This window comes from Silurus aristotelis (genome assembly GCF_946808225.1).
Source record: "Silurus aristotelis genome assembly, chromosome: 20".
Lineage (NCBI taxonomy): Eukaryota > Metazoa > Chordata > Actinopteri > Siluriformes > Siluridae > Silurus > Silurus aristotelis.
In genome coordinates, this window is record NC_139593.1 from 13,250,261 (window position 1) to 13,275,197 (window position 24,937).

The 24,937-nt window shown below is 36.2% G+C and overlaps 1 protein-coding gene across 1 annotated transcript; it reads left to right on the forward strand.

The window, feature by feature from the left end:
• Positions 1–159: 159 nt before the first annotated feature.
• On the forward strand, positions 160–2,348 carry LOC310715813 (thymosin beta-11-like). The gene is made up of 3 exons (XM_083522527.1): positions 160–306; positions 1,103–1,215; positions 1,406–2,348. The coding sequence occupies exons 2-3, from the start codon at positions 1,116–1,118 to the stop codon at positions 1,435–1,437; spliced, it is 132 nt and encodes a 43-aa protein (XP_083378653.1). The 5' UTR covers positions 160–306; positions 1,103–1,115; the 3' UTR covers positions 1,438–2,348.
• Positions 2,349–24,937: the final 22,589 nt, after the last annotated feature.

Below are 24,937 nucleotides of genomic sequence, written 5' to 3' on the forward strand. Positions count from 1 at the left end.
TCTAGCTCAAAATAAAACTCATAAACAGCCGACAGTAAATTTTGTACCATTCAGTATAAACAACTGGGTTTTTTACACTTGTGTCAGTGGACATCTTGTTGAAATGTTGATAAAATATAAAGATCCGTAGCGTTGAGCGGATGATCATATGAAATCAGTTGATCCTGTTACAAGGCGGGGTCTTCGGAGTGACGTCACTGTCTCATTTGCATACCCCTCTGCATATATTGGGCTCTGCGCAGTGGCGCGCCACATTGCTGCAACCCCGAGATATCCGAAATCGCAAACGCTAACTGGTCTACATAGGTATGCATTCTGATTTCTTCCCCCTTGTTATCTAATAGTTGTATTCATATTTGTGCACGGTGGTACAGATGGCTTTTTTTTAATCCCTATGATGTGATGCATTTTTATTTTTTTGCAAAAGAGTAGAGGAATGTATATGTGACGAATGACGGCTGTTTCCATTTTAATCTCGCTATAATGTTACATCCTGTTTTATTGTGCGTGCAAATGTGTAAATGTGATCCGCTGACACGTTTCCTTTGTTGCACCTATGGTGCGCCTTTGTGTTGTAGGCTGTTTTTTAATGCATGCTGATTAGTCACTCAGGCGCTTTCTAACTATAAATGCATGAAGAAGATAACAAGACTAGGGTTGTGCATGTGGCAGTAGGGGTTTGGGGTGTGCCAAAAACGTTAGATTGCTTTTTTTCTTTTCTTTAGAGATTAACTCCGTATGGGCGGTGGTTCCTTGTGCGCGAGCCTTGAATTCGCAAATCTTTGTGGGCGCACGTGCTCTAAAATGTCTAATAAAAAGGGTTATGCTAATAACTTATTGCATTTGCATACGCTTTTTTTGGGGGGGTTCTTACGCCATGATTTCGCAGTGATCTGGACTTTTAAAAATTTTCTGGGGTAATTTTTTTTTCCCAGACGCCATTCAAAAAAGGGTGCGGTTTTGTTCTCGTGTGTGTGTGTGTGTGTGTGTGGATGGACAAAAGCTCACCATGTGTACTGCATAACGTGGTTTAATTAAAAGAACACTGTAGGTGGATTGAAATAATTTTTCAGAAGAAACTTTTTTTTTTCCCCCTACTCAGACACTCTGCAATCATGTCTGACAAACCAAATCTGGCTGAGGTCGAGAGCTTCGACAAGAGCAAGCTGAAGAAGACCGAGACTCAGGAGAAGAACCCGCTCCCTTCTAAAGAAAGTAAGGAAGTCCTGTTTTTAAGTTGAAACCATGTTACAGGAGGCTGTGTAGTCTGATAACCCTGAAAGAGAGGAAGTGATTTCCAGCATGATTGTGCAACATATTGCGCCTTGTCCGAAAACCTGCAAAGAACAATGGGTGTGTGCCAAAGCCGTGATGGCATCTAATTACTTTTTTTTTGCTTCTGCAGCCATCGAACAGGAGAAGCAGGCGTCATCGTGAAGACCCCACGCTGCCGTCATGCACTGTGCACACCCCCTTTCCCACACATTGCCTTCTTTTTGTTCACTTCTTTTAGCTGTATAACTCTGTAACCAAAATGTAAAAAAAAAAAAAAAACACAAATGGGGGAAAAAATACGCTGAAAAGAAAAACCTGAAGATGCCATCAACGTTGGGTGGACCTGAAATCATCCTCCACCAACGGACAAGACAAAAAACCATCCACCCACCCCCTTTTCCAAACCAGCAATGAAAGAGGGCTTCCAACCCTTGACGCATGTAACTTGGATCCATCTGGCTTTCATGGCCTTGGCCATTGGCGTTTGACAGAAGAGGGGCAAAGGACAAAGGGGGTGTGGCTTTGGAATGTGGACATTCCCTAAATTTTCATTGACCAATCTGGGTATGGCTTTGTCAACGTGCGACCAGCTTACTAATTTGTGGCGTTGCATTTCTTTCTTTTTTTTATTGAGAAATTGAGTTTTATGGTAAAATGCACAATTTGGTTTTGTAAGTCATCAATGATCTACCTTCTTGTTGGCACTGCTTCAATCAAATGTCTTTTGATTGACCCAAAAGAGGAAGTGGTGGAATTCACCTAGATGGGGATATATTCCTAAGGCACAAGAAGGTTTTTGTTTTTAAACCGATTGTACCCCTTTTTTTTTTTTTTGTACGTGTGGTTTTTTTGGGGGGTTGCTTTGTTTTGCACCCAATCTCAATTGTCCTGTTGTATGGAAGCTGTTAATTCTGGCAATGAAATATTCCATATTGCTTTCAAGTGTTGACAATTATTTTTTTTTCTTTCTCCTTGGGGTTCTGTAAGCCTCAGCAAACCATGTTATTTTGCCACAAACCCATTCTCAAAAATGGAAAAAGGAACGTGTTGTAATAAAGCCTTTGTTATCAAAATGATTTTCTGCTGTTTTTCACTACACTCTGACACCAGGAATTTGCGTATAGCCGGGTTTTTAACACAGCAAAAATGTTTTGCTAAATCCACAGCAAGGGCAACAGTTGCTAAATTGTAATGTAAAGGTGAACTGCTATCTGGACTATACAGATATGAGTGCAACTCTTCATGATTACAAGCCTGCTTCCTAGGATGGTTTATCTGGAAAGCATTACCTGAGTAAATGTTTTCTATGATGTTCTACATTATGATTCAGATCAATCCAATTCTATGAAATCCCTAAATTAGTTACAGCCAGAATTGCTGCTTTATGACTTATGAACATAAGTGAATTTTGATCTATGGCGTATGACCAAGACTGATCCTGAAGTCTCTTGCTTGAGGAGTCAACATCACAATGTAATGACTAGCTTTTTATAATTTACCATCAATCTCAAGTTATTTTCTTAATTTTTAAACGGTAGCCTAGCAGTTAGCAGCTTTAACTCTCCCTGCAAAACCCAACAGCTAATTAGCCAATTTGTAAATTAACAATTTACATTGATATAGTTTTTCCAGGCCATGTTATCAAACTCACAGGCCTCTTATCTATGGCTGGCTAACTAGTAAAAATCAAATATACTGTGAAACAGGAAATGCTATGTTAGTAGAATCATACAAAAAATATAGTAACTAGCTAGCTAATGTTTACCTTGAAACAATTTTAGCTAAATGATATTTGAGAATTTCCCAAAACAAAGCTATCTGATGTTAGCAGTACAGTAGGCGTGATGTTTGGGTGTGATCTAGTTGTAGAATTATGTACAGTATCTCAAAAGTGCGTGCACCCCTCATATTTTAGCAACTATTTTAGTATTTCGTCTCAAGAGACAAAACTATAGAAATAAAACTTGGATATGTTTTAGAGCAGGGCCCCCCCCAACACTGGATCATTTGGCTGCAAAGAAAAAATGTCATGGTTAAAATGATAGTTAATTTTTTTAGTTAATTAGTTAGTCCTCTGGATCTTTTTAAAAAAACGACTGTTCCACCCTCACCTCACTACTGCACTTGACTCTGGCATGCCATTTTACGCATCAGCGACACACGCTAACCCTTGAAAAAAAAACAATATTCACTGTAGCGCTTTTTCAGAAAGGAACGAGCAAACGATGGGACAGCAGAAGGGTCACAGACTGCCAGCAAAAAGAAAGTTGCATTTAAAAAGAAAACACCAAGATTCCTACCCAAGTTACATGTTCATCGCAACAGGTTATACACAAGCTCCACACATGCTATGCATAATTTGCAGTGACCGACTAGCCATGAAACTCTCAAAACTGCTTTGCCACATTGAGACAAAACACCCTGCGTTAAAAGACAAGTCCTTGGAATTTTTTTAGAGAAAGAAACGTGAACATGAAGGACAAAAACAGTCATTGAGGGCCACCACTTCAACAAAGGTGTCTGCGCTGAAAGCATTATTCTTAGTTGCGGACCGCATTGCTAAAGCTAAGAAACCCTTTACTACTGGGAAAGAATTGATTCTGCCTGCTTCTAAGGACATTTGCAGTGAACATTTTGGAGAGGCTGCGGTGAAAAAGGTAGCAAATGTCCCCTTTTCGGCTAGCACCATGACAAGAAGAATTGATGAAATAGCGGAGGACGTTAAGGCACAGTTGTTAGAGAGGATAAATGAGTCACCGTGGTACACAATTCAGGTGGACGAATCTACTGATGTTGACAACAAGCAGTATTGCTCGTTTTTGTGTGATCTATTTTTTCAAGATGATGTGCATGAAGATTTGGTATGTGCACTACTTTTGCCAACCAACACCACAGCTTCAGAACGATTTGAGTGCTTATATATCAATTTACGATTACATATTAGGAAGACTTAATTTGGTCGTTTTGTGTTGGCCTATGCATGGATGGAGGCTTTTCTCTGTTCTGGCACCAAGGTGGTGGAATGAACTTCCCCTAGATGTCCGTATAGCGGAGTCCCTTGCTATCTTCAAGCGATGGTTGAAGACCTACCTCTTCCTGAAACATTTAAATTAGCCCGTTCCTGGTTTGCTTTGTAGAACTCGAGTTATATTTGTATTAAGTTTGTAATCTTGCATACCATAGATTTATTAATTGCTAGAGACTCAAAGCACTTTTGTACGTTGCTCTGTATGAGGGCGTCTGCTAAATGCTGCAAATGTAAATGTAAATGGAGTGGCTGCGATGACTGGATGGCTTTCAGGTCTGACAACACGGATCAAGGAGGTCGCTTTCAAATGTGAGTCTACTCACTGTGTCATCTATAGAGAAATGCTGGTGAGGCAAAAACTGTCACCTGAGCTTAACAGTTTTTTGCAAGATGTGATTAAAGTTATTAACCACATCAAAGTACATGCCCTTAGTTCGTGTCTGTTCGAGCAGCTCTGTGAAGAGATGGAGGTAGAACACAAACAAGTTTATATCATCAAGAGTCTAATCAGACCACAGGACATGGTTCCAGAAATTCATGCTGTTGGACAGGTGGTCTTCAGCAAACTGTTTGCAGGATTTCTTGTGAGCCAGCTTCAGAAGAGGCTTCCTTCTGGGGTGATGGCCATGCAAACCGACTTGTTGCAGTGTGTAGCGTATGGTCTGAGCACTGACAAGCGGATCTTCCGCTTCTGCGACCTCTAAAGCAATCCTGCAACACTCATGTGTCTGTTTTTTGAAGTAGCTTTTGCACCTGACACACAGCACAAGGACTCAACTTCTTTGATGGACCCTTGCGAGGTCTATTCCGAGTGGAACCCATCTTGGAAAACCTCTATATGATCCTGGCCACTGTACAGTAACTCAGTTTTGTGGAGTTATCGATCTTCTTATAGCCTGGGCATCTTTGTGGAGAGCAACAATTTTAATTCCCAAATCCTTGAGTTCTTTGCCATTGGGTTCCATTTTGAGAATTGTACTCAAAGCACCACATTTTAACTGCTCTAATACAAGATACACAAATTTGTATGGTCTTGTCAAGCAGACAAAAACATGAACATGTTGAATAGGACATGTAGCATAGCATGGTTACACAATGTACAGCTGTTATAAGGGTGCACTCACATTTGTTGCCAGTTATGTAGACAATAATGGCTGTATGTTCATTTATTTTTAGAGGGCAGTAAATCTGTACTGCTACACAAGCTGCACACTGACTACTCTAAAATATATTCGAGTTTCATTTCTATAGTATTGTCCCTTGAGAAGAGACACTAAAATGGTTGCTGAAATGTGAGGGGTGTACTCGCTTTTGTGAGATACTGTATCTTTAAGTGTAAATCGGTATAGTTGTGATTCTGATTATAACTGAGCCATCAGTATATTTCTTTCATGCACTTTACACGGTGGTCTGTTCCTCTTCCTCGATTATGACGTAATAAGCTTTTTCTGCTCTGTAACACAATCTGACACACTTACCACACACATAATCTCATATCCCAGAGTAAGTGGATTGGTCTTAAGTCAGTTACTTCTAATACTGTATTAATCTGTTGCATGAGTGGAACTGTAGAGCTGGAGCTGGATAGATAGGACCTGGAATGCTCTTGAGTGAGTATTTATACATCAATTTTACAAACAGAAAGCTTGAAAAACACCTTCGGCACCCACAAGTCTTTCTGTTTTCGTCCTACTTTCTTGCACACCTTTTTTCCACACCCCCGTCTTCCATAGAAGATGGTAATTAAAGATTATTTGCCTGCGGCGAGCTTCTCACATGTACAAATCATCTATAATAGCACATTACACACCCTTTTACAGATGTGTTGCAGTGACGAAGACAAGAAGTAGTAGAGATGCTTCAACGCCAAAAGGTAACAGATCCAGACATGCCCTAGGAATTTAGATAGATCTATAGAAAAGGTCTTGAGGAAAGTAGAGTGTCCTCCTGAGCTTATCTAATTACTTGAAATGGACAATCTTTAGTTTCATCAATTTACTTCCTGATTTCATGTATTTAGTGGAATTGCAATAATTGAAAACCAAAAGCTAAAACTATTAATCTTACTGCTCACTGCTGGTTGTAAACTTTTCATATTTTGATTGTCTGAATTATTATAAATTTGCATTATTTATACAAATTAAGGAAGAAAATAAAAATACTTTCCTGTTATATGAAACTAATCCATGCCGATGAAATGTTGGGCCTGATGTGAAATCGATTGTTTTTCTTTTTAACCAATTAGAATTACATTTAATGTCATGGAACATTCATGTGTCAATTTATTTTCATTTATATATGTTATTTTTTTTATATGACATGAAATGAAATGTTGTAATGGCACTGGATACTCCGTCTATTACTCTTTAATAAATATCTCCATCAAAATCTCAGTAATCTGATGTTTTTCTTTGGTAAATAATGTCTTTTTTTAACCATACAGTTTTAGTTTATGCGGAATATGCACAGTACAAGTCCTGTAGTAAATAAAAAAAATTAACATATTGGAACGACTGCATTAGTATGAACCTTTTGTTTACATTATATCTGGCACTATTGTCAGTTATGCTTACATTAAATATTTGACCAATCAAGTTTAATTTACACTGATCATAGAAAGTGGATATTAAATGGATATAAAACTGTCTATAATTTGTGTGACTTGAATTTACATTTTGTGTACAGTCACTGTATGTGTACATACAGTCGATGAAAGACTACCAAATGACCTCCAGTTAAAATAGTTTTTTATTGATAATAATTGCCTTTGCAGATTACCAATCTGTTCACAAAGACAGAGTTAAAAACTAGTTCTACCGTTACTTGCAAATTCATCTTCCTTCTCCATCTCAACCAAAGCCAGTGGGAGTCCACTTAGCTATTCATGAGCCTTTGCACACAGTATTGTGGCTCAGTGCCATTTCATGACTAATGTTTTGGTGCCAACTGCCAAGAATATCTGTCTTTGCTTTCTGGCTCTAATTTCATTTTATACTGATCTCATTTACTTTTGTCACTGTTATAGTATGCAATTGTATAAACGCCATTGGAATTATACTTTTCAAGGTGTTGCCAATCACTGATATGAATTGAGCTGAGATTAATTCATATTTTTACTTAAAAAAAAAAAAACAAAGCGTTCAGGACAATCCAAGACAAATTGAACAAACACTGAAAAAATCTATTCAGAAATGGCCCCACTCTCGTTACCATTCCTATAGCTGCTGACTAGTCACGACTAAAATATTAATCCCGTCATCCTCTGCTGAACATCGTTCCATCTGTTGATCATGATGGCACACTGAATTAGCCAAAGTAAACACAGAGCTGAGCTCTTGTTTCCATGGTGACTCGGGGCAGAAAGCATCCTTGTTGCAGTCACATTCAGAGTGGATCAGAGCAGCCACTCCTGCGTCTGCACATGCCATAGCTCTAGCATACAGGAAATGATACTGATGAAGAACTGTATTCCAGAATGATCACCTCATTACAGAAGTGATATTTTCAGTTTCACAAAGAAATTATTAACATGGCTAAATTTTCTCATCTGATTTTTAAAAAAATCTTGTTTATGGTATTAGAGTCCTAGCCTATGTGCTCTGATTGACATGCTGCTTCTATCCAGATAAAACTAGATGGAGGTAGTGATCCTGACAGCTACACTTTAACTAAATCAACCCAAAGTTCTGAAGGTTCTAATGAGTTTCTTCCATGACCCTCTTGATTTGCATTCAAGCGGCTGATTTTGTCTGACGTTTCATCTTGGGTTTGTTACAAAACAGACAGCAACTGAGCTTTTTGCAACAATTAAACCACAGCAACCTTGTTTTGTTTTTCATCATTATAAACTGTGCTCTAAGATCAGAGTGAGATAACCTTTTACAACTACACAGACAATTGCATTTATGATAATGAAAAATTATTAAATAAAGCCTTTAAAAAATGGTAGAAAAAAAATTAATTTAAACATACAGCAAAAAATATGTATATATTATTACAGGATTTTATGTTGTCCAAAAGGCTATAATCCAAAAATATCTGTCAAAGTCAAGTTTGCTTAATAGTTTATAGTTGATATAGTATTTGGATGAGAAATTGAGTAATAAAAAATAAATTGCACTCTGATATATATTGGATTTTGAATTTGAATTAAAAAATATTGCAAGGTTTTAAATGACTTATTAGAATAATTATTTTGGGTTGCTCAAAGAGTCTTTTGATGTATACAGTGGAACCTCGATACTCGCCAACCTTAACACTCGTGACCTCGATAGGCCTTGACTTTTTATTTGAAACTGGACTAAGAATAAAGCGAAAAATCTGATAGTTCGTGAGAAGCTGCGAGTGGCTCGAAAGTTCGGAGTAACATTTCAAAACAGAGTTTGTACTAATAACTTACATAAACATTTTGCAATTTTGTAATTATAGTATTTTTCATTTAAAGTAGTAAATAAAACATTTATGTTCATGTTCACATGCTCCTGATTACTAATCATCCACACCTGGATACTAATCACACACTGTGTAGCAATCAAGCAATACAGAATTCATAGCCTCCATTTGATCAGCCGAATGTGAAGTCACAACCAGAGTTCTTACACCTAAATAACTTAAACTTTCATTGTTAGTTGCAATTCGGGTTCTAGATCTTTAATAGATCCTGTTTTTTGATTCACCGGTTTTGCCCTTCTTATGTGATTTGTACTTCGCTTGAACTTTGCATGTTCCTGGATTATGACTTTGCTTAACATATTGGCCTGTTTTATACTCATTTAAAATAAATCCAGCACAAGAACTGCTGAGGTATCACTTTGGATATGTATTTGTTCTAATGTGTCTCCAGGGCTCATCCTGCCCTTGAGCCTACACGTTCCCTGTCTTGGGGTGGTGGCATGTCTGTAACTGCATTAGAGAAAAGTGAAAACTGCTGATGGTTCGTGGGAAGTACTCAGAATGCCATCTCTTTCCCATTAGTTCTGACCGAGATGAACAGTGGAGCAGTTATGGGATGGACAGAGTTCTGCGGAGTTAATGCATCGCTGGCAGGAAATAGAGATCAATAATGTTGATTTGGACTTTTAGTTCAAGAGCTACAATGCTCTGTGGTCCCATAGTCAGGAAATGTTTTTTTTTTTACATTAAACACACTGTTGGTTGTGTTTGAGTTTGTGTGTATGAGTTTGTGTGTGTATATGTTTGTGTGTCCACTTTTCCGCTGGTCATACTTCAACACAGTACAGTTACTAACATGAATCCTGAATTAGTCATAGTTTAAAAGGTATCTGTAGGCCTACTTATTTCCATAACTCTATCCCTCAAAGTAACTCAGGGTATTCCCAAAGTCTACAGTTGTTGATCTGTGTGGATGTGTGTTTGATAACTAGGTTCATGTCAGTCCATGTTACTCATTTACTCCAGTTTCCTCTTCACACCAACACACTTCCTTTGCTTTTTGTTTTCAAAATGATGGTGTCGAATTGTATCACTTCCTGAACTTGATTCCTTTATAATTTACCCCTTCTAGAAATGTGTCCTCCTTGTACCTAGTCTACACTGTATTAACTGTAAATGGGATTAATGCAGAGTTACAAATACACATTTGCTGATATAAGTGGCTAAGTAAGCATGATGGCAGCATGAATCTTTCTGAAACCTGAAGTTGTTAAACATTCTGAAACTAGAGACCAAAGAGATAGAGGCAACTCTGGCGAGTGCCACATCGGCCTTAATCACGTCGAAATCCCGTGTCTGAGAGAGAGAAACTGTGGGCATAATTACCCGCAAGCTGTTTAATAGCAGTGCTGGAATCAGACTTTAGGCTTTAATTAGAACAGTGCAAATGGCAAGTGCACTTTGTGTCATCTGATGTATAGTCTTTGATTATCACTCCCAGGAACGAGGATATGCTTTGGAGAGAAGCAACTTTAGCCACACCCAAGCTTATTGAATCAACCTTTAAGCAAGGAGCATTTTTTGAAAATAGAGTGCATATTTATTGCACCGAGGCAAACATGGCCACTCAGTACAACTATTTGCAAATAGTTTAAAGTTATTGGCTAAAACACCCCACACACATTTATATAGTCAAATACTATCATTATAAACATGCACACAATTGTTTGGCAACAATAACTAGCATGTTACCCAAATTTAAAGGCATATCTTATCCCTTAAAAATTCCACTTTGGTCTGATCAGCTACACGATAGCTTACTTCAAGACAACTCTATAGCTAAATTTGCAACTAAATTAGTAATCTAGTTAGATATAGAATGTCAGGTTAAGTGTTCATAAAATCTAAATTAGTGTTTTAAAGCTATACTGTATCTGGAAAAAGAAAGAAGTAGACATGTACATTCCCTCATTTTTATTTTATATTTTGTCATATCTGGGAGACCACTAAACATATTCTTAAATACATATTTGTGAAAATCTTTGTGATAATCTAGTTCAATTTTTTTTTTTCTAGAACTACATTGGTCCTGTACATGAAACCAGTCTCCTTAATCAGACTCCATATTTAGCCTGTTCACCAAGTTACTGACAGCTCTGGTTGTGGTGTATTTTGAACACTATTGTTTGCTAGGTAAATCACAATGACTTTCTGTTTCATAATAAAATATTTTGCATATAGAATCTAATCATAGCTAAAAAGCTATTTGGTATGAAAATGAACTATTAGGGTTATTCTTTACCTTGGAAGCTCCATCCTTTTGTAGACTTTTCTGTCCATGCTTCAGAATGCTAAAGTATGGCTAGTGGTTATGTTATGTTATGTTATGTTATGCTATGCTATGCAATGTTATGATAGCATTAGGTAACCTAATGTTTTGTCATTTATTAATCACTTTTCATTTCACATGGGTGCAAATAGTAAATGACTTGAAAAGTATACCTACCTTTGCAATATCAGTTGAAACCTTTTATGAATGTTTTTTTATTGTAACTTAAACAAGGTTATTCTGTTTTTCTGTAGTTCAACAAGCCATTGGACTTTTTGCGTACTATGCTAACATGTAAATGATAGAATTAGGGTTATTTTATTTTACATTTGTAGCACATTTAGGGAATCAATTCTAGTAATTTTATTTGGTAATGCTCAGCAGTATAGGATCAACTCAGAGACACTGATTATACAAGGCTCATACACTTTAACACTGTGCCGAAAGTCATTTAATACCTGACTCCAGGAGACAAATGTGTTTGTCATAACTCTGGCTGGCTTGGCTGGAACTTAACAATTTATTATTTATCACTTGACATTTACACATCAGCATGTGTGTTCGTAGTTACCGACACCAAACACTCAAATAGTAATAATGATATCCTTTCCTATGCTGTGCTTACATCTTGTAAGGATAGGGTTAGAGTTATTCTACCGTTTTATGTCAGAAGATTTTTGTGAGTCTCTGGCTGTATCCCCAGATCTGTAAAACACACCATATCTCATTCTGGAGCTAGGAAGATGCTGGGTAATAGTGCAAGTAAGTTTAAAAAACTTTGTTGAGGTTTGAAATAATATGTAGACAAAAGCTTTTCAATATTATATACAGCCCCTGTCTAAATCAAAAGTAAATGATTCAGCTTTGCAGCTAATCCTGAGAGACTCTGCAGTGCAATTACACAAGGACTATTTTGTTGCTTCATACATTTAAGCTGAATGCAATATTGCAACTGTTACATAATGTGAGTTTACTGTCTCCTTTGTTAGAAGTATTAATGTTCAATATTGTAATGGCCTGCAGAGCAAAGCTGACCTGTAACTATAATGTCAGGGAATGACAGAACTGTTACTATTAAATTTTCAGCTAGTGCATTCAGTGGTACTTGCTAGGTTAGTTCGGTTGCTACAGTTAGTATCAAATTAACTATATGGCTTATTTGTAAAATCCCCAATATATCCATTTTCGGAGAGTTAAAAGAACAGAAAAAACAAACAAACTAACAAAACAACACTAAGCTACTAAGAAAGTAGATGAGAATATATGAGGTAGTAAAATATTAGCATATGAAACAATAGGACTGACAAGCTTGGGGATGCGTGTTGTTATTTTAAGCCTGGTACTGATGAACTTGTTTTGTATGTGCTTTGGTTATTATGCTTATCTAGCTGGCATCTAACGTTCAATGTTAACTGTGCTAACACTGCCAACACCAAGCACATTCCAGTGGCACAAGTTAATGGCTTCAGAAAGTAATTCTTTTCGAGTCATAAATTGAAAAATCTCTAGAACTAAACATGGCTCTGGTGAAACTGAATGGAAATTTTTTTGTACATTATGACCCACTTTTAGTTTGTATCAAAGACCTAAAATATAGGAGTATCGCAGTATCTCAAAACACTAAAGAAATAAATATTTATAGCTATTATCGTAATTGCTTAGGAATTAGGACTGTCTCAGCGCACTATAGGAAAATAAAAAAGACTTTTTTTTATCATCTTACATGTTCAGTAAAGCTACAAGCTTTGGGATTTTGTTAAGGCAGTAGAACGGACCACGACGCTGCTTTCATTTGCTATTTAGTGATTTTCTGATGGTGGCACAAACACAGGAAGTGGCACTGCTCCAGATCTGGCAGATTGTATTCATTACCTTCCTCCTACAGGATTTTTTCTTTTTTTTTTTTGATGCAGTGCTGTGAATGAAGCTAAAACCAGACTGTAGATTAAGGCAGGAATGTTCTTGAATATAGTACTGACAAACCAGTGGCCTATAAATTAAAGAAGTGCTGGGTTTACTGTATAACATAGAATCTTAAAGAATATAGATTTTTATATGGACTGCATTAGAGACCAATCCAAGGTAAACGTGTTTTATATTACACCTCCCTTTACACCAGGGTTCTTAAAGCAATGTTCATTGCACATAACGCATTTAATCCTCAAAATGTGTTAACATGTTAACTGCAAGGAGCTGTTTGTTTTCTTACATCTCAGTGCATGTGCAAACCTGCTCACACACTCTCTGCCTTGTATTTGGAAGCAGCAAGGCATGCAAGGAATTGCACAACAGATTTTATTTTGTCTGAGCTAAGAGTGGGGCTTCTTATTGAAAGCAGGTTGTATCTGTCTGAGTGCAAGGTTTTGTTGTTAAGCCATATTACAGTAGCAAATTACTCTCTAATGCAGAGGGTTTTTTTATGTTGTTTTTTTATTTCATTTATGTTTTTTTTTTTTTTGGTTTTTTTTCTTGCAGAGTTTGACCTTCATGCCATAGTTAGAACTGTCAGGAGATTTAAACATGGTGTAAACAAGATCTAAAATAACACCTTTTTTGAACATGGACAGGGCAGGGCAGTAAAATAGTACAACACATGTAGACCGCATTAAGAATAATCCAACACACACACACACACACACACACACACACACACACACACACACACACACACACACACACATACATATATAAATATATATATATAAATATAGTGTAAGCCTACATATATATTGTGCATTGCAAAACAGATGGCAAATCCCATGTTATAACAGATTTGAGGTATGAATATTGTTGATAGCGTAGGTTTTCTACTGGCTCAACGACTCTAATTGTTACGTGTAAACAAAACCTGCATTGAGGTTAAAGTGCCATGTATTGTGGCTCATTTTTTCCCATGCTTAAATAAAGCTCTTTACAATAGGTAAATAATACCAAAGCAGAAGTCATGATTTCACTTCCCCTGTTGTCACAATGCGTAGTATAACTGGGACGTTGTCTTGTATTATATAATCATGCTGCACCCCCTCCAGTGACACAAGCTGCTTGTGTATGCGAGTACAAAATGGTGGCAAGGATGTCACCCAATCAAAGAGCATTCTGTCTTATATGACAGAATGCTCTTTGATTGGATGACATCCTTGCCACCATTTTTGCCGAAGAGAAACAGGAAGTTTGGGGGAGTCAATGCAGCATCAGTTTGTGTTGTCTCTCTGACTTCCTCAACCGATCAGGGATCTGCTAGCAGCAAGGTCCACCCTTGGTGCTGTTACCATGACTCTGTTAATTCCACTAGGCTGGCAAATGATCTGAAGGACTCACAAGCTGTGATGTGGCTGAATGTTGACCTCAGCTTTTTGATCTCAGCCTGAGTTTTGAATAGAGTTTAAAGCTCTAATGATTCAAGTATGGCAAGGAACCACTACGCATAACAGTGAATAACACTTGGTTGCTCCCTTTCCCAAACTCCAGAAATTCTGAGATCATTCTAATCAAAAGGTAGTTTTAAAATTCAAGATTCAAACTCACCCTTCCCCTAAAATCATGACCACAACCAAAAAACGATGTCAATAATATAGACTAAAATGAATTGCTGTGCCAAACTAAAAGGCAATAAGAGACACATTGTTATTTAGCATTGTTGGATGTTGGTATCCCTTTTTTACAGAAACTATATAGTTAGCATAAAGTTTTGCTGAGCAACAGTACCTTAAATGTAATTCTTGCTTTCAGAGAAATACAATGAAATATGCCTGTGACTCATGAAAATAAGTCACACCCAATGGATCGCTAAAAGAGCCCAATGTTTACTCAGTTTTGTCTCAAAGTAAAATCCAGGTTAATTCTGACGATCAGACTAACCATGATGACGTAGCAAACACAATGAAGTAATCTAAATCTGCAAATCTGGTCAACATTGTCTGTTATTCATTTCATGGCCTTCAGTGTTCAGAGCCATGAAATGAATAACAGACAATGTTGACCAGATTTGCACTTAAAGTTAGTCTTTTTTAATTACACTTGACCTGTTCAATATTCTATGCATTGACCACAGACAAGACGTATAAAAAAAAATTCTGTTTCTGATTATTATTCGGTAACAAATTGATCTCATGACACATGACATCATTTTCCTGTAAACTGTGTCTGGCTAAGATAATATCATTAGACTGATGCTAATTTGATAGTCTTTGTTAGTTTTGAGTGATGCTAATTTGCCAGTGTGTGTAAACAAATTCAAGCTTATCGCTGTTTTTTGGCGTGTAAACATCTTAACTGCTTTAAAAAGAGTTTTTTGAGAAAGTGAATTCCTGCATTTATTGGTATATTTTGTGCAAAATATTACTGGTATTCATGGGCATAACTGACAGTTTCACATTTTAAGCTAAAGTACTGTTTCATCAAGTTCTTACAGGGTTTTTATATTTTACCTACTTCCTCTTAACTCTCAGTAGATGTAAGGTGACAAACATGCTCATACAGTAAATGGAAGTAGACAACTGGTTTGAGAAGTGGAATGTGTTCCAAATGTTAAACCATCTATTGACTTAAACCCTAAAGCTACCAAAAAAATCCCCTTTTAAAAATAATTTTTTAAAAGTTGATTCGACTCACTCAGTTGGAAGTGTGTGTGGAGAGGCCTGATTGCACTTCCTGTTTTGGTGTTACATTCTTTGGCAGTGGAACAGAGACCGTGTTCTTCAGCTCCCCCTCACCCCTTTATTTCCTTTCTGCAGAGCCGTGTATCAAACGCAAAGTGCACATGAAAGAGTAGCTCTGTGTGCTGTAAAACATAGGAAAGGATTTAATTACAGCATCACACCTGGATTTTTTTATTGCATACATTAAAAGTAGCAATTCAGGTTAGATAGGATGTACTGTATATTTCTTAACAGTATGGCTCAAAATTGCATCCATATAGTTTGAACTGACATAAAAAGGGGTCTTTAACAGCCATTTTGCAGCTGGGCCTTCAATAGGAGACAAAACAAAGCGTAATCCAACGGCCATCAGCAGCTGCTACGCTCATGAAAGCGAACTGGCCATTTCTCTGTGAGCTTTTGAGGTGGAATTGAAGCTCACAGCCTTCGCCTTGTGCATGCCTTATGCCCTGCATGCCCACAACCTACGCCTCCTCAGCCCTCCTCCCCCACACATACAGACACAGCAAAAGACAAAAGTCTGGCTGGCCCCAGGCCCAGTCTGGCTCCCCTGAAACTTACATCATGGCTGTTTCTGGGGCTGGCACTCTATCCTACTTACTGCAGGGTGCCCCCTATTCTCTGTAACACTTTTTTCATTTAAAGCAACATTACCCAAGATTTGGCAGAGCATCTAATTTCTTTACACGTAATCACACTTCATTAACAACCATAGACAGAACATGCATGAATTTACATACAGGCTCATGTTAAAAGGCATACTATAAATACATACATTACATATTATTTTTTATAAACGATAAAAATTACATTAACCTTTATACATTAACAAAATGAATTATTCAGCGTTAATAACAAACAAATTAAAGAAGTAGACAACCATTGGCCAAATGGGATAAATGAAAACAAATGTGACTAAATCTGTGACCTTTAAATTTGTATGGTCTAATAAATTCAATAGAGTTGCAAATGAATGAATCCTAATATAGTCACTAGTACATTTAATTACTTCAAAATCATCAGAGTAAACCTGTGCATGTCACACAAAGTATAAAAACTATAAAAAACTGAGACAGATGTTCCTTCACAGATTGTTCTGTTGCTTATAATGTGTTCACCATCAATTACTAATGTTGACCATTTATAATCCATATAAAACATGAATATGAAGTGCATTAAAATGCCATTTAAAAACATATAACCGTATGTAACCTTTTATAAATGCATGTTAAACACCCTAATAGGGTGCAATATAGGCATAAGGAAATCAAAGCATGCTATCTAATTATAGTAATTTGTGATTTCCGTCGCAAATATGCAATGGATAGAAAAGTAGGAAGGGTAATGGTCAGCAGCTGTCAGACAGGCCAACACAGGACAGAGAAAATCTGTAAATAAGTAAAAGGCTGTGGTCAAAACACTACTAAAAACAAACACATAACTAAGATACAAAGTGTAAAAAAATTAATACCAAGAGTACTGGGAAATTGTATGAATGCAAACAGGGATTTGTCATTAGTGATCAGTAGTTTGGAGACATAGATAGGAGATTGTCTTGAGGTTGTGTAAGATTGGCAGTGTCAGTAAAACCCCACACATGGGAATTTAATGGTACTCTTTTTAGGTTAGGTTGGATCATGACTGAAGCACTCCGTGTAATACCATAATGAATTTGTCCTTGATGATGAAGAGAGTCAAGAATAGACTCTGGAGAATATTATTTTGGTGTCTAGCAGTGAAGGATAGTTTCACTGGACATCATTTAGTGGACTAGAAAGGACAGGCTTGAGAAGGTATATGTGGAAGTTTAGTGGTAGTTGTAGCTGGTTACTTGTTTATTATTTCAAATAACCTTAACAATTTTATGTTAATGTTTCATGAGTTTCTTCCCAACACTGAATGACCTCAAGTCCTGTTCAAAAGCCAAACCAAGTAATATGGTTTACAGGTAATGGAAATGTAACAGAAGTGGTTACATTAACATTTACATTGTACATTAAGTGGTTAATATTCAATAGTACATTTAGTGGTTTATATTCAATAGCTCACTGAAAAGTTCAGATCTGTGTGAATGGTGTGGAAAGTTTTGTTAATATCACAAAATTCTAATCATTTCTTCAGGTGATCATTACATAATGGAGTTGACCATTTTGTTGTCTGTTGTTGCAGAGATTATATCCAGAGATCAAACTATCACTCTAAGCTTCTTCATAAATGCCCTCCATACTTGCTCACATAATATCTCCTGGGATAATGATAAAGCTGAAAACATGCTTTTTGCAATTTGGTGTTTGAAGTATTCAAGGTTGATTAGTGTAATCTACAAAGAGGAAATAATCTTCCACCTTATTAGTGATGGCATATACCATTACTTTAAATGATTAAATTGAACCGTAATGTTGTAGAACTAGACAATAAAGTTGTAGATTGTTGTAGAGCCAAAATGAAAGCTGGTGAAGTTGGTATGTAAGCACCTTAAATGCTAAATGGACTTTACATACGCTGCCCTCTAAGTTCCTAAGTAACTGTTACACCTGCATTATCAAGAGAACTCTGATGGGAAGCACCACCTTGTTTGGAAACAGCATCCAGCAGGATAGGTTGGCTCTGCAAAAGGTGATGAGAGCATACCATCTGCACTAAGCTCCCTGACCTGCAGTCAATCTACAACAAATGGTGCTGGACCAAGTCCAGGTAGAGAGTGAAGGACCTCAGCCATCCAAACAATGGCTGTCAAGGAAGCACTTCTACTCCCTGAAGGCCAACACATAGCAGTGCATGTCTGACCACCTTAGCCTGAAGTTAACATTACATACTGCACAACTGCATATGCCCATACTTTATTCAAGTACGGTCGTCTCTTTCTGACATCACTACTTACATACATTTAGTTTTTTTAGTTTGCTTTGAGGTCTGGTAGACTTGAACAACTGGTTGCTACATAGTAGTTATTTGATCCAGTCCTAAGTGATGTGTGATGTTGCAACGATACTGAATTAATCATTGGAAGAAACAATAAACATCTTGGGCTTTTATAGTTTTAAGTGTAGGCCATTCTGCTAAAACTTGCGTATTTGACATTTTCCCACTTCTGAATTTTTTTTTTGTGTCTCTCAAACATTTATTTGTCTTGGATGTGCTGGGATAGTGAGTTAGACTTACCATTTATCTATAGACAGCTACAGATTTGATGTCTCTGAGGATATTTATGAAGATCTGGAAGAAAAAGGGCAATTCTTTTATTTAAACATGGTTACATAAGATTGAGCTTGGTGAAAACGGTGGCTGATTTCAGCTTTTCTAGATCGGAGAGTATCCATCTTGTTTGCACACTACTGGGCTATTAAAAGCACTGAGTGTCAATATTACTCTGTGACAGCATGGCAAGGAGATATATGAATAGTTCCAATAAAAATATTTACAGGATACCCTTAAGGCATCAGCTGAATCACTGCAAATTTTGGCATTTCACAGACAACCTGCCCAAACAAGGGATAGCATACTTGCCTTCAGTGCACAGTTTAACCTGTATTTCATATTTCACTTTACCATAACTTTGTGCGTTATTAAAATCTTTCTATCGCTGGATCACAGCTAGCCCTTTACAACTGTGTCATGACTCATTCTGATACTTAAAACAGGGCCAACTTTAGAAATGGCTCAACATGTTAATCTTGTTAAAAACAGAAGATAGATTTGGCAAACTGATTAACTAAACATCAATAACACATTTGTAATATTAGCAAGAAAAAAGAAAAGGAAAACATCCATCCATATTTGTTCTTGGCTTTTATCTGCTGAGGGAAATGGATGTTTTGGGACAGGCTGTATTGAAGACTATGAGTGGAATATTACTAAAATGGCTTCACTCCCATAGGAACTCAAGCAGGAAATACCAACGGATTAAGAAAGAATGAAAGTAAACGGAGCCAGTAAAAGAGGAGTCACAAGAAAAAGTAGCTCATCACTAAAACCATCGTTGAAAGGGCCTTTAAGGTCGCTTAATTCCAGGGTCAAATTTAGGGCTACTTTTCACACCCACACATTCAAAAGAAAAAAAAAAACTCCTACAGCACAGCGCTACACGGAGCACAACGTGCTTCTGGACATTGATGTATAGGTGATATGTTTTTGACATCTCTTCAGCCTTTTTTTTCACTCTGCAACCCTGCTGAGGCAATGTATCAAAATGTCCTTATTTAGGCAAGTGGCAATAAAAAGCAAAACATATATTGATTGTTGTATCGTAACAATGACCTAATGAGTTCTTGTGAATTGCAAACCAAGCTTAACAGGCAATCCAGAGACTCTAAACACATTCTCAATATGAAAATGATTCTAAAATAGCTACTTAACAGAAAGTACCTTGAGTTACATTATCTCAAAATTGCAACACATACATACCTCTGTGATGTTTTGAAAAAAATGCACCACAATTCGAGTGGAAAGCCTTCAATTCAATTTAATTTAATTAATTTTTATTTGTATAGCACTTTTAACAATGAACATTGTCTCAAAGCAGCTTTACACAGATAATGTGGTGATTAAAAGTGAAAGCCTTAACAAATGACATAATGTAAAAGATATTGGTTAAAGGTGGGCCAACAAGATATTAATGAATATTGATCCAAAAAATTATTTTTATATTATTAAAACTTTATATTATAACACATTATATAATAATATTAATATATATATATATATATATATATATATATATATATATATATATATATATATATATATATATATATATATATATATATAATTATTATTATATACTTTATATTATTATTAAAACTTTATATTATATAATAATAATAATATAAATAATAATTATATACAGTATAGACCAAAAGTTTGGACACACCTTGTATACAAACCCGATTCCCAAAAAGTTGGGACACTGTACAAATTGTGAATAAAAACAGAATGCAATGATGTGGAAGTTTCAAATTTCAATATTTTAAGGGCCCGAAGATCACGGCAGAGAGGGCACAGAGATTGTTTCAGATTCTCTAAATTTTTGGATTATGTTATGCTTTGTAGATGATGATAACTTCAAACTCTTTTAAATTTTTCTCTGAGAAACTCCTTTCTGAAATTGCTCCACTATTTTTTGCCGCAGTATTGGGGGAATTGGTGATCCTCTGCCCATCTTGACTTCTGAGAGACACTGCCACTCTGAGAGGCTCTTTTTATACCCAATCATGTTGCCAATTGACAATGGTTCCTTATATGTACATTTAAATTTTTTCCGGCCTCTTATTGCTACCTGTCCCAACTTTTTTGGAATGTGTAGCTCTCATGAAATCCAAAATGAGCCAATTTCAAAATGTCTCACTTTCAACATTTGATATGTTATCTATATTGTAAATAAAATATAAGTTTATGATATTTGTAAATTATTGCATTCATTTTTATTTACAATTTGTACAGTGTCCCAACTTTTTTGGAATCGGGTTTGTATATGAACATTTTGGTTATGTATGAAAAACAAAGATATTCCTCTATTCATTGTTGTTCATTATCGAATAGAGACAATGACTTAACATGAAAACATGTGTATTGAACTATGTACAAACTGTTTCAATTTTGTTATGCTGATTATTATTTAAGTTAAAATTTGTGTTTAGAAGTACATATGTGTGTGTGTATGTGGATATGAATTGTGTGAGCTAGCTTCTAAAAGTGTACCTATGAGTCCTGAGAAACTCAAGTACAGTATGTGTGTAAAGGTTGAGGTAAGGGTGTGGTGTTAATTCTCTATTAAATGACCAACCTGATTTAATGATTAACCTTTAACTGTAACCTTAAACATAACAATAAACCCCCCAAAAACTTGAATATAATAAACACTGCTACACTGTCACCAGTGTAAGTGTGACATAATTATATAGCTGGAAATGTAGTAAAAATGCCTGTAAGGTTAACACTTAGACATTCAAAGTGGCTTGTTGATGAATGCCAGGCATGACAAGAATGTTCAAGCTGTATGTCAAAATACAAGTAAAATGCTTCTTCAAGATCGGTCACGTCAAAATAGACCAATGTTAATATTTTGATTAGCATATACTAATATCATATCAATTTCATAGACAGTGTGGAGTAACATTTCTATACACAGGTTTATAAAATATGCAGTATGTTTACAGTAGTAGTCACCTTTAATCTTTTTTTTTATTCTTCTGAAACATTTTTTATCAAAAAGATAAATGAAGTAGAATAATACATACAACAAAATCCATTAATTAGTGCAAAATATTGCCATTATCACATTTTCTTTATAGTTCAACAGAGATTTGGATACAATAAGTTCAACTGTACAATAATTATAATTATACAGTCACTGAACAAGAGTAATACTCCGAGATGTGATTTCAGGCACGAATTGTAATGGGTACCATCTTGTGCCATGCATATGCACAACTTTACTCAAGTGCCCTAAAGTAACTTTCTGGCAGCCCTGCGATTTAATCACAGCCTTCTCATCGCGAACACAGAAACTGAACCACCTGTAATACATAACTGACAGTTTAATCATAATGTTGATGAAACTGCAAAAAATACACACCTTTATAAATTGTCTAGAGAGTCTTTCTCTCTTCCTCTCTTTCCCGCAGGTAATATAGTGACAGAATATAGGTCAATAAAAAATGGCATTATCAGACAGACATTGTTTAGTTTGATTGCTCCTTTCATGTCTCTCAACAATGACCAATTTCCTGTAGTGATAATGAGGTGGAGACTATTTCTGCTCAGCCCTAACATTCAGAATACTTCAGTTTCAAAGCAAGGCAGCTGCTTGTGTGCCAGAAGAAGTATTATTCCTTTAACTATTTACTGGTGTTATATTATACACGCTTACACAGCAGTATGTAACTTAATTGGGAAAACCTAATACAGTTTTGGTAACCACTTTTGGAAACCAGTTATTAAAGCTCTGCCAAAAATAGCTCTTATTGAAATAATAGCAACTTGATACACATCTAGTAAGTATTATGATTTGTGATTGGCTACTGTCTGACTCATATACACTGTCCATATTAATCAAAACAGATTTAATTTACAATGAGGTGCAAATCAGGTTCATTAAGGTGGGAAATTCCAGTAAAGCCAAATAAACTAACATGCAATAGCGAAACACAATGTATCCATGTATCTGTGGCTGTTCACTGACTTTGTATGTCTAGAAGATGGATTATATTTACTTGGGTTAAAGTTTTATATAACACATTAAGGGAAATGAAATATGTTAAATCATACTTTGTGCTTCTAGGAATTATAAATAATCTATAATAATAATTCCTAGAAGCACAAAGTATGATTTAACATACTTTAGCATCCAATCAGTCAAACATGTTGTTTGCCCATTCAGAAATGTTTAATTTCATTTCACATCAATGACATTCAATTTTCATGTCATTTTAGCCTTGGTTGTGCTGCATTTATTTGAATTTTCAAACCACCTAATTTCAGCAGTCTTCCACCATAATCCCTAAGTTTAACTTCAATGCACTCAGTCTACAGTCTACAAAGTCTCCGTCTCCCAATCACATCCAAGTAAACAAAAACTAGCCTTTTGTCTAGTTGTTTTGACAGTCCTATGTGTCTGATCGCATGTCTCTTGTGTGTGTGTGTGTGTGTGTGTGTGTGTGTGTGTGTGTGTGTGTGTATTTGCGTGTTTACAGTAACATGTAGAGACAGCTCAGCCTGCAGGGCCCTCATTCCAGTCCAGTAGATTCTGACTGAGGTTGACGTTATCTGTTTATGCAATAATCAAAAACAGATCAGAAGCACGCACACACACACATACACATACACTCACACACACACACACACACACACACACACACACACACACACACACACACACACTCACACACACACACACACACACACACACACACACACACACACACACACACACACACACACACACACAAATACACACACACACACACACACACACACACAGGTTCAGCAGATTTAGCAACTGGTAATTTTGCTTAACTTGTTTGCAGGACTTAAGATATGCAATATGCGAGCTCGATTTGTCAATGTAGTCTAAGCTTTCTCTTGAATCAAGATTTGTCAGTATTGGTGTATTTGAATATATATATATATATATATATATATATATATATATATATATATATATATATATATATATATATATATATATATATATATATATTTTTTTTTTTTTTTTTAATTCAATGACTGTGTTCACATACCTTGTTAATGTTACATGTGTTTCAAAATGTTAATTAATGCAGCACACATTTAAACAAATGTACAGCTTTACCCACATCTTCAGTAGCCTTTTTTTTATCCAGATGGGCTTACATATAATCAATCAGGTGATAGTAGAGATGACAAGAATACAACAGTAGAGGTTGGTGATACTGTATAAGAATTCAAAGTCGTAACTATAGAGCCAACAAAGCTATGTCTCTTTTGGATAAGTAGCAAAGAAGCAGTTGGGCAACATTAACTGACTAAAGTCAACAGGTTTTTACCAAACAAACCAGGAAGTGATAAAAAGTCTAGTGCACTGCATAAAACCTTCTTTTCCTACTTCATAATAATCTTCATTTTATTTCCTTTCCATTACTCTGGTATGAAGTTAATCTTGTTCAAGTAAGGCAGAATAAGTCAGCTGCCTTTCTGTTCTAGTGTTATCAGCTGTTTGCATCCTGAGATAAACCCACTGTATTTTTATTCATTAAGGCATCTTTTGATTGTAGTCTTTGACAGTGATATGCCTACTTCCTCAAGAGTGTACTTGGTGTACTGGATGTTATTAAGGGGTTTCACCATAGAAAAAAATTCTGCATTATTTGGTAATCCACCATGATTTCCAGCTTTTGATCATGCAGGCCTTTTGGGGTTTGCTGAGCTTGCCAGTGCATTCGGCCTTGCTTTCGGTCCACCTTGATCCAAAAAAGAAACAAACAAACAAACTTCCTTCTTTTCAGAAATATACTAAATTGGGCCACAAATGGTCATGAATCAACTCCTTAGATAATTGTGCAATTACTTGTGAGCATGTGAAAAAGGAGGTATTTTGTAATTAAAAGTGTACAGTTTAACCACAGCTTGATTCATTTCAAATTAATTGTTATGGTGTAGGCAAAAGGTTACAAATTGCTGTCCGAATACTTTTGCACCCTGTGTATATTTATTAGCGTTCCCAAAATACTCGTTGCTTTCTGATGACATTGACAGAAAAGAAAGATACAGTTTTCAACT

Coding starts and splice junctions, on each gene's coding strand:
- LOC310715813 (XM_083522527.1), top strand. CDS start 1,116: ATGTCTGACAAACCAAATCTGGCTGAGGTCGAGAGCTTCGACAAGAGC. Junction 1,216..1,405: donor CCCGCTCCCTTCTAAAGAAA/GTAAGGAAGTCC, acceptor TTGCTTCTGCAG/CCATCGAACAGGAGAAGCAG.